The sequence below is a fragment of the Medicago truncatula genome, chromosome 1 (assembly GCF_003473485.1).
Source record: "Medicago truncatula cultivar Jemalong A17 chromosome 1, MtrunA17r5.0-ANR, whole genome shotgun sequence".
NCBI classification, from domain to species: domain Eukaryota; kingdom Viridiplantae; phylum Streptophyta; class Magnoliopsida; order Fabales; family Fabaceae; genus Medicago; species Medicago truncatula.
The window spans coordinates 5716360-5730505 of record NC_053042.1 but is presented as its reverse complement, the minus strand read 5'-3'; the positions used below and the strand labels follow the sequence as shown (position 1 = coordinate 5730505).

General features: G+C 33.4%; 1 protein-coding gene across 1 annotated transcript; it reads right to left on the bottom strand.

Moving 5' to 3' along the window:
• Nucleotides 1–10505: 10505 nt before the first annotated feature.
• Nucleotides 10506–13742, bottom strand: LOC11413050 (uncharacterized). The gene is made up of 2 exons (XM_003589103.4): nt 12156–13742; nt 10506–10747 (listed from the first exon to the last, which is right to left on the bottom strand). The coding sequence occupies exon 1, from the start codon at nt 13558–13560 to the stop codon at nt 12601–12603; it is 960 nt and encodes a 319-aa protein (XP_003589151.2). The 5' UTR covers nt 13561–13742; the 3' UTR covers nt 10506–10747; nt 12156–12600.
• Between the last annotated feature and the right edge of the window lie 404 nt (nt 13743–14146).

Sequence of the window (14146 nt, the reverse complement as noted above, 5' to 3'; positions counted from 1 at the left end):
AATGAGATTACGTAGAATCATTGAACAATGTTCAACTTTTAAATGTACACTTAAATTCGGTTTACATGACCTACTTAAACTGAGTTTAAGTATGTACACTTAAACTCAGTTTACATGATCTACTGACACTAAGTTTACATGACCTACTTAAACTGAAAAGGGATTTTAGAGTGTAACCAAGAAAAAAGGAAGATGCTTTTTGAAAATTAAATTTTATGGAAGGGTAATTTTGTCATTTTAGGATGCAACCAGGATTAGGGTGTAATTAGAAAAACTTTAATGCATCATTGCAATTACTAGATTTTAATCTTAATAGCTAATTAATTTATTTTTCAAGAGAAACTACTTTAAAAGTTATATATATACACAAAATAATTTGTGATTCTTTGACTAAATATACATGTATAATAAATAATAAAATTCTTAAAAAAATATTATTATTTTAATTAACAATTATAACTTCTTTTATATATATATATTTTAAAATTCATCTATTAAAGGAGTGCAATTCTTTTTTAATGGAAATGAATCCAATTCACTTTAGCACTCAAAACAAAAGAAGAATGATCCAAATTAGTTGATGGTTGATGCAGGCTCCACCTTAGTTTCCAACATGGGACATTTTAAGTCGGCAGTCCATTATGTCCACTAGTGTTGTTACACTTCGAATTACCAAATTATCTAGTTAACGTATAAAATTAGTTTACGGTATATTTTAGATCTTTTGACTTTAACTTGTAAAATAATAATCTTCATCAAGTTAAAAGTACACAAAAGAAGAACTGTGTACTGTCATAGACTTCGAGTGAACCAAATGACACATATATCTCAGGGCTAACTTTTATTTTTTATTTTTTAAGGAATCTCAGGGCTAACTTGTTTATTTTATTTTATTTTTGGCAGATAGGTTATAACTTGTTCATGTAGTATTTTTTGGCAAGTGGTTGACTTGTTTATTTAATGAGTTCAATTTCAATTCATATGATTTGATTTATAAACTATAGGAACATTGCGGGTCCTTAAAAAAATCAAGAAAACAATAGGTGAAATTATAATGCATTATTGTATTGCAACTGTTCTGGATAGATTAGAAGACCAATTCCACGTTGATACGTGGTTTAAACTTGAATCGTTTTAAGGTTGTGTGTCTGAAGGAACACGCCAACTTTAGTGCACTGCACCACATCCAAACACGTCTCCACGCGAGGATCACCCTATACATGTCCTCTTACCGCTCCTAATCACACGATGCAAAACTTGGACGTGGTTATTTTCAATGCGCGTCTATATAAGAGTGACTTAACTTCACCTTCAATGTATGATTCACTTTTCACAACACTTTCTACACACTCTTTCTCAGTTCCATTACTAACTTGAGCGTTGGAGTGCTAACGTGCCTACAAACACCTTTTGCTCCAGCGGGCAGACTCATCGCCACCGTATCAGAGCATTTTCCACCACTGTTGCCTCTCGTCCATCCTCACATGATAGGTCAAGAACACACCATAATAATACTAAAGTTGCTAGGTTAAATTCTCCCCGTTAAAGTGAGATTTGAAAGCTTACTTCGTCATTTTTATGGGTCTTGATTTCAAATTTTTCAGGTTACATTGAAGTCGCTACTGTCACCCTCTCTATTGAGCTTCATGCTATTCACTCAACATCCTAGAGGGAGTCAACACCTAAATTTCATAAGGATCTCTTCAATCTTAACTAACTAGCTTTCATTGCTCACACCCTCCGAACATGAATTAGTTGTGCAAATTTTCTAACTAAGTTACATGCTTCTTCTAACTTAGTGTTTATGGTTCACAGCTCTCCCCTTAAGGCTTATTGGACCTTCTTCTTACAAACTTTGTGGGAACTTGATTTCGCAGGTTTTAGTCTTTCTTATTTGTCGTTTCATTTTTTTTCTTAGTTTTTCTTTTAAAAACATAATTAAATTTATATCATTAGATTTAATTTAAAACAAATTTAGATAAAGTTTAATTTTGTGTTATTAATGAAAGAAAACTTTGGTTTAGATCTTAGTCCTTTTAAAATCACTATGTCGCAGGTAAAATTAATGAAACAAAAAGAAGTAAAAAAAGGAAGAAAATATACCAAAACTCTCAAAATAAAGAAACAAGACAAAACCGACAAGACTATGGACCAGAGTTGCCAAACTGAAACAAGACAAAATTTAGGAAGCTATAAGAAAATGTACTTGAGACCAATCAGGTATGTATGTGGTCAAACTTTGAATTGAACTGAAACTGAAGCTGCGAAGGAAGAAAAATAAATAAATGCAAGCACCGAGTTTTTTTATTATATAATAATAAAGTACCTACCTATCATTCGTACATTTCTCTCTCTCAGAAGTCAGAACTGCCATGCATCACGAAGTTGTACTCCTATCTTTGGCCCAACTTTATCACAAATTATTATCTACTTAAAAGATTTAGTCAATTCACATGATTTAAATTCGACATGGGGAGGAGTAGTTTACTCACTTACAATACACGATCGACATGCTGATTATTGACGAAAAGAAGCGGTCGAATATCATAATCATCAAGACGAATATGTTATTATTTGAAGTAATGTCTGTCTTAAAAGTCAATTTTCATAAAAGTTTATTGGTGGGAGTTAATATTCCTCAAAATTGGTTGGAAGAGGCGGCTAATATCCTATATTATAAGATTGGATCCACACCATTTAAGTACCTTGGTTTATCAATCGGGGCAAACCCTAATAGAAAAGATACATGACATCATGTGATTGAGGCAATTAGATCAAGATTGTCAAAGTGGAAGAATAAACAGTTGTCGATTGACAGTCGAATCCTTATGTTAAAATTAGTCTTGTATGCACTTTCCATCTACTTTTTATCCTTTTTCAATGCTCCGAAACTAAAAATAAAATAAAATGACTAATCTAATGGAAACAAGGTTAAATTTGAAGAACCTTAAAATGCATTTTGCCTCAACATTTATACTTCTCAAACTCTATTATAAATGATAGTTGTGAACATCCAAAACTTGTCTTAATAGCTCTAATATCATCTTATCTCAACTCTTCAACAATGATTATATCCTCTTAAAAAATTATGCATTTACACACCCAACGCTTGAATATGTTCGAGAAACACGTCCAAAAAAAGAAAAGAAAAATAGGGCCTGAATGTGGTCTAGCAGAAAATTTAAAATTGCTCTTCTCACATAAAAAAATTGCTCCCTCACACACCAAAAAGACCAAAATAGCTCCAATGGCAGTTAACCGCTGCTCGCTACTGAAACACCTCTATTGACAGTTAACTGTCGTTGAGGATATTTTGGTATTTTTAGGGTTTGAGGGAACAATTTTTATGTAAGACGAGCAATTTTTCATAAAACTCTTATGTGGTTGTCCCTCAGTTTTTTTTTTCTTAAATAATCTAGTGGTTGAGACTTACATTTTAAATTGTTACTATTTTGTTCCTAAAAAAAAATTGTTACTATTTTGATCCAAAAAAAAATGTTACTATTGAGATCCTAAATGACCAAAGAACTACGTCAATTTGCTCCAACACAAACTAACACAGCAGATACAAGCTGCAAACAACATAATATATCATATTGATCATTCAAACATGTAACAGAAGTAGTACACTTTAAATGTTCATATCAAACTGCAACCTATCTTTCAATTAATCATGGCTGTCATTTAATCTAATACATATAATATATAGTTTATATACAAGAGGGAAAAAATGAAAAGGTTCAGAGCAGAAACAAACCATCACAAGCCTAATGATAAAGAAAAAACTGAAGCTAGAATACTAAATTCCTCAATTCAAGCACCGCACTGGTACCCTCAAAGTCCAAGATGCTAATACACATAAAATCTAAAAATCCAAAAAAAAATCCTTCATTTTAAAATTTTCGTTTTAGTCCTTCTAAAATTTTTGGGACTAAAAGTTGAAGTTTAAATATGCTAATACCAACTTTTCGTTTTAGTCCTTCTAAAATTTTCCTTCAACTTTTAGTCCTCAAAATTTTTCCATCTTCACTTTTGGTCCCTCCTTTAAAGTAAACTCATGTAGAATTCATATTTTTGAATAAAATTTTGCAAAAAGTTCAAAATATTATAATAATCTCTCACAAATTTTTTTTAGAATTTTTTAACAAAACATGAATTTACTGTAAATTTTTATATTTTTGATGGTTAAAAATTCATATTAAATTTATGTTTTGTTCAAAAATTCTAATTTTTTTTTAAAAAGATTTTTACAATATTCTACACATTTCATTAAAAAAAAAAAATACTAAAATGAACTTAAAAATGGGGACCAAAAGTAGTGATTGAAAATTTTATAGAGACTAAAAATTGAAGGAAAATTTTAGAGGAACTAAAATGAAAAGTTGGTATCAGGGACCAAAAACATATTTAACCCTTTTAATTATTAATATTTATTTTTAAAAAATGTACAAAAAGATACAAACAAAAACAAAATGAAATGGTAAAGTCATTGTTCACCAAAAAAAAGGGGTCCAGTCATATTCACCAAAAGACAAAATATATGAAGGTAGAACAACAAGTAGTTGGAGTGGAGCATCACTGTGACACTATCTCCAACAGATACTCCATGTTTGTGCATCATACCAAATCCTCTTTAGCATTTGCTTTTTCCTTTTTTCCATTTTGAGCTTTCATAGTCTCTGTCTTTACTTCAACTTTGGTCTCTTTCCTACCACAATAACAACTTTGGTCTGCATATAACTAACTTTGAATATTTAGCAGTTGCTCTTCACCTTGACCTAGTTTTGACTATAAATAAGAATGCAGAATCAAGAAAGAGTAGAAAAAATAAATAGAGGAGAGAACTCCTATTCTCATATGTTAAAACATTGGAAGCCCCTACTATGGACCTCAAAAATAAAGGTCCATCCATGAACCATGCAAATTATTTGTTATAGCCGGTTACCTCACTTGCATTATTTACTTTTTTAACAATAACCTCACTTTTCTAAATCGAATTTTAGTGCTTAGTGACTAAAAAATGTCCAAAAATTATCAATCTATATTACCTTTTAGAATTTCCCTTTGTGGAAAGTCGTCTCAAGACATGCTTTACGAAATATCAGTGTGATGAATGATAACAGGGTCTCAATTCATCAACAACAAAAAATTATGCAGAAAATCTCTGACTCAACCAAAACTCATCAAAAATGATATGTCTTATCTAATTGGTTCGTCGTTGGTCCGACTGCAAATTAATGCTTGAAAAAAAGAAAATCTGCACTAAGGCTCTTATTTAACAGAAAAAGATTGAACCTTCTTACCAAACAAAATGAAAAACAGTAAAATCAAGTCGTTCAACTCTTTTGCAGATCCACCCATGTTGAGAGGAGAAGAAGGACACAAATTGGTATTCCTGTTGTTCTTATTCGTTCCGACGAAGCATACCCTTCGCGTTTGTTTTTACCAATGGAACTGTTGCAGATCTATGCATGCATGAGTTTTTATTGTCCTAAAAATGTTTTGGTTCTGATGTTGAGATCGAATTATTGATGTAAATATTTAGAGCAAAATTGATTTATAAATTAAAATGTATGTAAATCCTAAAGAACATATTGACTCAACGCGAATGAAAGAGGTGAATGACTCGTGTCGCAGAGAAAGGAAGGTTGTTGCCATAAATTCTTTATTTTTTTGTTCTTCCAAAAAAACTATGTTAGCAAGTGGGTATAGTTCTGCAGTGCTTTTCTTTTAGGCAACCGGCTGCAGCAGGTTATTTGCCACAGGTCCACGGATGGTCCTTTATTTTGGGGTCCATATTAGGGCCTCCCTAAAACATTCTTCTCATAAAAATCCATTATCTTCCTTAAACAAATTCTTCCACATCCTTACTCACATTCACCATTCACAACTAGTTTATTTTCTTTGGTGTGATGTGTTTTGGTGTTTTAAGAAACTTCTAGTTTAGGCTGTGACATTTTTTGAATTCTTGAGTTTTTAGAACACTGTGACAACTTCATAGTTCTTGAACTCAATTTTGTAAAAAATTAGTCTATAATTTTATTTTAATGAGTTAATTAGATATGAGGTTTTTTTATCCTTAGGTTTTTAGAATATAAGTTGACAACATCATAGTTCTTGAACTCATTTTTATAACAAATTAATCTATAAAATATTTCTAAATGAGTTAACTAGACTTGAGATTTTTTTAATCCTTGTTTTTAGAACACAAGTGAGACAACCTCGTAGGGCGCCTTCTAGGGTAGGAGAGCTTAATAGATCTCCCACCGTGAGTAAGTGAAAAAGCAGCAAGTGCATCGTACACCCTCCCACACCTTATCAATTTCTGTTCTATCTCTCCTTTCTAACCCTTTCAACTTCTCTCCCTGTTTTTCCCTCCAGCAACACATGGAAATGTTTTCTCCGAACACAATTCTCAACATAACCATTTTATATCAATTACTGCATTATTTTTCTAGAATTTTTTTAGTTCTTAAGTTTCAGCCAAAAATCTTTTAACTTTTTCACTGTTGGAATAAGAAACGGTTCTTCAAGAGAACCATGGATCTTTTTTTTTTTTTTTGAAAGAAAGAGAACCATGGATCTAAACTTCAGATGGATACCCATTATATATATCAAATAAGCAAAATTGTTTCTTCAAGAGAAGTATGAATCTAAAATTTACTGGAAAGTACCAGTAGGGTAATTTGACAATAAGTTTCAAATTCAATTGAAATGTTCAAAGAAATTTCAATAGTTGGAATAAGAAATGATTAAAATTCAATTAAACAACTTCAACTGAAAGTAACTCTAAAAAAAATTAGACACAAAAGTTTCCTTTTCTTCAATTGATAAATGAGCAATAAAGGGCTACGATGATAATGGGAGGATAAACATTGAGCATGAAATGACGACAAAGATGTTTTTAGATTTGTTTCTTAGTTGATAGCATAATGATTCTTTCCACAAATCTTCAACAGTGCAAAGATGGAAGATGATTATTTCTACAAGGGTGGATTTGGACAACGAAGAACCAAGAGGAGAGAGAGAATAGAAAACGTGAGATGAAATAAAATGTATTTAGTGTTGTTAGAGTATGATAGAATCAAAGAGCTTTCACTATCCAACGGCTGAAAATAAATATTTTTGCTCTCCTACAGTGAGAGACCTATCAAGCTCTCCCACCCTAGCCTTGGCCACCTCGTTGTTCATAAACTCATTTTTATAACAAATTAATCTGCAAATAATATTTCAAAATGAGTTAGTGATATTTTTTTAATCATTGAATATTTAGAACAAAATTGTGACAGTTTGCTAATTCTTAAAGTTGTTTTTACAATAAAGAAAAATCATCTTAATAATTTAACTAGATGTGGCATCTTTTTAATGTTTGAATTGTCCGAACACAAAATGTACATCTTGATAGTTTTAAAACTAATTTTTACAACAAATCCAATCCTAATCACACAAACCCACCATGACTAATTTTTCGAAGAATAAAGTTGAAGGTTTGCTCACCTTGCAGTCAATTTTTAAATTGATATTTCTTTAAACTACTTTATTTGTTCATGCTACATTTTTATATCGATATTTGCAAGTTCATGTCTTAATTTCCAGGTTTAGTCAATTTGCAATGGAAGACAAATTTGCAACAGGGAGTCCATGCAAATGATGGTGGGCATGCATTACACACAAATACTTATTCTGCTATTTCTCATAATAATTCAAAAGTATTTACTCGTGAACACTTCTAAATTAATATGATGCATAGTATAACGTATAATGAGTATTAGTGTGAAATGCACAACCATGGTTATTTGCAAACGGAGCACTTGGGAAAATTTTCTCTTTCATTACAATATTGAACACCTAAAATCATGATATGTAATTGTAGATTCATGATCAGAGTATTTTATGAGAAATTATATCAATATATATAGCATGAATAAAAGTAGTTTAAAAAAGTAACTTTGTAAAAACTAGCAGGATAATGAGTTGCAAAGGGATTCTTCAAAAGTAAGGTACACATCAGCCTCTTACCCATTTTCACCTTTGTAAATTTATGTCGCAAGGAGATTCATCTTTATTTTAGAACCCTTCGAATTTATTCTTCCAACCTAGGCAATTACAAAACATGTTACAACATCATCTAGTATCTCTCATAGAGAAAATATTACAATTTCGCTCATATAGATGAATGCCCAAAGACTTTTTCTAACTTAAATTATGAGCATGCCATTTTATATTCCATGGACTCTCCTGATTTTCTTGATTTGAGCTACACATCCATTTACATCTTTTCTTCTTAGTGTAGATTCTTCATAATCCTAAGATTCATCAAAGATCATCAACTTCATTCGTTCAAATGATATTCCCTTTATAAGACTTGAGAATTTATCCCTTGAGAAGTAGTTGTTGGAGTAAATTAGCGAGTGTTGGCACACACACAACCCGCCATTTGAATAATGTACTTTGATGCATTTTTCTTGCAGTTTTTGTACATACACGATTGAGAGAAATCATTGTTTTTGTACTTTAAGTGTCAAAAGAGAAACTTGTGTCGGTCCTTGAGGCCTTGTTGGCTACACTTCAAGAGGTTCAGACAATGATGAACTACTAGAGAATGAACTCTCAAGAGTCAATGGAGATTCAATTTGTCCTTACTTCGAGAGACTTGTGAAGCTTGAGTTGTTGACTTCCTTTGACCAGAAGTTGAGCGTCTTCTTGTCATCAAAAGATTTGAACTTAACTTCACTCCATCACTAAATTCTAAGCTACTTCCTTTGAGTTATAGTGTTGACTCGTCGATTCTTATCTGTTGATTGGAGGTGCTGACTGAATTTTATTTTTTCGTTGATCTTTGTTTGCCCACCTTTTTACAAAGTAAAATATATCAAATTTGGAGTAATGTAAGTAGTATTAATTCATTCATTCTCCAACTCATTTGCCCGACTAAGGTTGCCCTTGTACAACTTCTTCAAGGTAGCCCTTGCACAACTTCTTCAGCCAAGGAATGCCCACCCCACTGTGTGTTTGCCTACTCAATCATCTCGTCCATAGATGCACCCAACAAATTCGTCATCAAATAAATACCTAACTCGTAAGTAATATGGTCGTCGTGTGTCATGAGCTTCCTTTCGATGGAGATGTGTAGAAGACACGCCACATTATCGAGTGTGACAGTCATCTCCCAACAGGTAGATGAGAGCTTGTTAGTCTCCGTGTGTCACCTCTCTAACAATGTAGTGATGATGACATTGTTGATGCTGACAAACACATTTGAATCTTAGCATTAACAGTGCCCTCAACACTGCATCGTTGGAGGTGGCACTAGGAGAACAACAACTTCCATCTACCTATTGGGGAGATGACTGTCACACTCGAATTACTTGCGAGTTAAGTATTGATGTGATGATGAATCTGTTGGATGTATCTATGGACAAGGTGATTGAGCAGACAAACACACAGTGGGGTGGATATGTGGGTGTTCGAAGGTTTAAGAGGGCTACCTTAGTCGGGGGAAATGAGTTGAAGGAGCCTGCTGATCCTGAGGAGGGCACGAAGAGAGACTTGACACATGAGTATTGTTTTCGGGCTTTTAATGTTGTTCTTGGTCGGATGCACGACTCTTGTTGGCAAGAGCAAGAAACACATTAAGCTAATATGGCTGGAATGGTCTTGAGGTGGGATGACATTGCTAATCTCTACACTCAACTCTCTGAAGCTAAAGACACTACAAAGATCTCCATTGTCGGATACATGTCTCTACTTGAGATAGTAATTTAGTTTGTGATATAACATATTATAAATGTATTGATGTGATTATGTTTATATATAGATGTGATAATTAAATATTTGTTTGTTTGTATTTGTATGCATGAGCTCTAGATCATTTCACCATGGAACCCTAATTCAACTTATAAACAGCATTTTCCACATGTCAACCGCTTTTTTTCGATAAGGCGCCATATTTCACCGAGTCACTACCGAAGCTACCTAGATCAACTAGCGATGGAGGATGTCATATTCAACCTATACAATGATCACCAGGACGTTGTACCTTTTTCGGATATATTTTGGTACTCTGGTTGGATCATGTGACGATGTGTCGTCACTTGCCGGAGCAGGTGAAGAGGCAATACGAGCATGCAAGCATGAGCAGAACATTCTGAATTCTCCACAGTTTGTGGAACCTCTTAACCCACCCAAGATATTCCCGGCCTTCAAGGATTTAATGGTTCATGTCATACCATTGGTTGTGGCGGACTAGAGGAAAAGTGTAACACCTCTTTCAATTAACCTAAATTAACTAAATAAAATCATTTTTTTCTTTATGAATTTTTTTTTTTGTAAAAATTTTGGCATGCCGTATTTTAAAAATTCAACCTTTGAGTGTGGCTAAAATTGTACCTGATAGCAGTTTTAATTTTTGATAACAAGGACTTATAAAATCACCACAATGGACTTATAAACATCTGCCCGAGGAGAATATGAGAATTTGATTCTTGAGATTAATACTCATTATGTACAAAAAAATCCTCAAGTAAAATAATCGCAATTATAAGTACATATAAATTTCACAAGAGTATATATCACAGTCTAGAAATCCCAAGGGAAGTTAATGTTCACATAAGTACATATAAATTTCAAATACGAATTTACAAAACAACTACAAAGCTATTTCAACTCAATAACACAACCTAGTCTTTAACTTCCGCCGCGAAAATCGACATGATCTCAACATCAGTTATCCAATCCTTGTTGGCAGCTACGAGCATAAAATAAGAAAGAGGAACCACAGGGAAAAAGAATAGAGGGGTCAGATTACGCATCAAGTTATACGGGTAGATACGGGAATGCACACAACAATATTTATTTACATATACATACCCACCCAAGTAATTACCAAAAATAAGTAATAATAGATTTTATAAAAATAGTTGACTCAATGCATGATGACCTTAATCCTAATACTGCTCCATGGAGACTAATGTTGTCAAAGTTTGTCGATATGGCAATCAAGTCGCACAACTCATAATTAACGAAACCTCAAACGGTAGTAACCATCATGGTACTCCTCGGAATTAAACTGCTTTGAACCAGACAACTCGATCTCTAAAAAAAATTAAAATAGCAACTCATGACACCTATAAAAATCAACACTCATTAAACAAACTAACATAATTTCACAATTGACTCGGTCTACTGTCTCCAAGACCTACATACTATATTGAGTAGACTCGAGCAAGAATCGGCTGATCCTCGTTCACTATCTTGGTCCCCTGTTTCTAAATCTACAATTTTAGTCCCCTCAATTTTAAAAGTGATTCAGACTTCCACCCCACATACATTTTGAGGTTGAATTTTGATGATGTGATGAAAGAGATGCTTATGTGGCCACTCAGTTGATGACACGAATCTAGGTGGGTTCTTCATAACTAATTTCTATTTCATTAAAATATACATTATATCACAAAAACAGTCAAATTTATATTGTCTAGGTGGATTCTCTTAATAACTCGTTTTCATGTTATCAATTTAGTTGACACATAAGCATCTCACTTGCCAAATCATCAAAAATCAACCGAAATGCATATATCAGGAAAATGTTTGACAAATCATCAAAATATCAACCCAAAATGCATATATCAGAAAAAATGTTCAACATTTTCAAAACTGGTGAGACCAAATTCGTGGATTTAAAAATGGAGGAACCAAAATTGTAAATGAGGCAAAAATAGTGAGATTAAAATTGTATTTAAGCTTAAAATAGTAGATGACCAATTTCCAAGTATACTCCAATCGACTCAAATCAACAAAACATCATCACTACTCATACATTAACTTTTATCATAAATGCTTCCAAAGTCAAGACAAATAACTCCATCAGCTTATAAACCTAACAATATTATTACTATTGAGATCCTTCATAACTAAAGAGCCATGTCAACTATCAATTTGCTCCCCACAAAAACTACTAAGATAGCAGATACAAGCTGCCAACAACAAAATATATCATATTGAACAAAACATGTAACAAAACTACTCTTCAAATGTCCATCTCAAACTCCAATCTATTTATCAATTAATCATGGCTGCCATCTACTAATTCATATAATATTATATTCATATACAAAAAGAAAAACTAAATGAAAAGGTTCAGAGCAAAAACATACCATCATTATCATAAGCCTGACACTTCAGCAGTACAGAATGGTAAAGAAAAAACTGCTGCTAGAATACTTCATTCCTCTCAGATAAACACCGCAATACAAACCCTCGAAGTTACCGCTATACAACATTATAATCAATAACAACAGTATAACACTATCCTCAATTCAACATAACTCAACTAAACCTCAATTTTGATAATCCATTCTTACACCCCCAATTAAGTCCAGCTTCATTTAAAACAGTATTTCCAATTGTGTATCCAGAAAATAACAGTTTGTTCAAATTCTACTGTGCTACAATGCTCTAGCGCCACAAGAGTCGCTATTTGACAATAATTCACACCATATAGCGCATCCCATAACAATAGCGATTTGTTCAAATTCAGCTAGGCAATATTTATAGCACTGCCATAGCCACTATTTGACAATACTGAAAAATAGAGTAAAATCAATAAACATAAAAGCCATCATCATCATAATCATAATCATCATAATCATATATATTCTCATCTTCTTCCAATTCATCATCCAAATCCTCTTCCACTGTTCCTCCCATCAAATATTCAACATTTCCATTCTCAACAAGAATCCAAGGAAGCCACAAATCAGCATTCCTCCCCAAATCCCTACCCCAATAATCCCCAACAACAACAGTTTCTACTTTCACCTCCCTAACTTTCCTCAACATCTTCGAAAACACGGAGTCATCCGAAACCAAAACCAAAACCAACGAATCAACCCCACCACTCATCATTTCCCTCTTCAATGAAGAATCAGCAGCCTTCACCTTACCACGAACCGTCACAATCTTCACAAAAACACCCCCTCTCCGCAACTCCGAAGCCATTCCAAATCCAACCTTAAGTGGAGCATTATTGCTCTTAGCTTCATTATACCTATGAACCTTTCTTATGAAATTAACCTTAGAACGTTTCAATTTAATAGATTTCAATCGATTCAGCGTCTTTCTCTTTTGATACTCATGAACTCGCTTGAAGTGAATGTTGACATCGGTAAGTGATCTGCATTCATAACCACAAACACGGCAGAGAAAGGAATTAGGGTTAGGGTTAGGGTTCCATAGAGGGAGGTTGAAGAAGGAGTGTCGTTTTGTGTAAGCGGAGATTGAAACGACGTCGCCGAAGCGTTCGGCGAAGGTTTTGAGAGAGAGTGCGGCGTTGTATGGTGGTCCATGTGGTGGTTTGTTGTCGAGGTCCCATAGGATTATAACCTTTTTGTTACTGTTAGTGACTTGTTTGGTGTTTGGGTTGGTGGCTTTGATTGAGCATTGGAAACGGGCTTTTGAGGAGAAGTTGTTATTAGTGTTTAGGAAAAGAAGAGAAGAAGTTAGCGTTGTTGCGTTTGTGTTGGGGAGAAACAGGGAATGCATGTTTGGCTTTTCTAGCATTGCTTCTTGTGGGAAAGAAGTTTCAGAAATGGAGAAGAATCGCTTTTTCTTACAGATGTTTTGAGCTTAATCATTTTGGGCCTAATTTTTCAAGAGAGCAGTTATTTGCACCCCTGTTTATAGTTGTAGACCTACTTTTTGCATTAAAGAATGTAAAAATTGATTGTTGTTGTCCATGGATAAAAGCTATGATGGGTTGGATATAAAAAAACTTAAATTGATATCTATGAATAACAAAATGGATATCTTCTTTTAAATATTTATTAATAGATTGTACGCAAGTGATTGATATGTAGGGTGTGTAAGTGTTGTAAACTCTAATGTATTTTGGGTAGGTTGTGGTTTGGTATTTTGAGATGGTTGGGGGTATGATGTGCTTTGATAAACCACGATTTAGCCCATGCTCATTAGTTCCCGTGTTTGTTTAGTTATGATAGGACAATGCAAGGGAAGATCGCGTCTATATGGTTGACATGTATTTGATCCACTTAAAAATTAAATAATGGTGTAATTTTACGACAATAAGGTGATATGAGTCAGATGATTAGTATGAAAGTGTTTAACTATAACTTACACGAGTTGTGTG

Excerpts from the sequence above, each read along its gene's own strand:
- LOC11413050 (XM_003589103.4), bottom strand. The coding sequence starts at position 13,560 with ATGCTAGAAAAGCCAAACATGCATTCCCTGTTTCTCCCCAACACAAAC.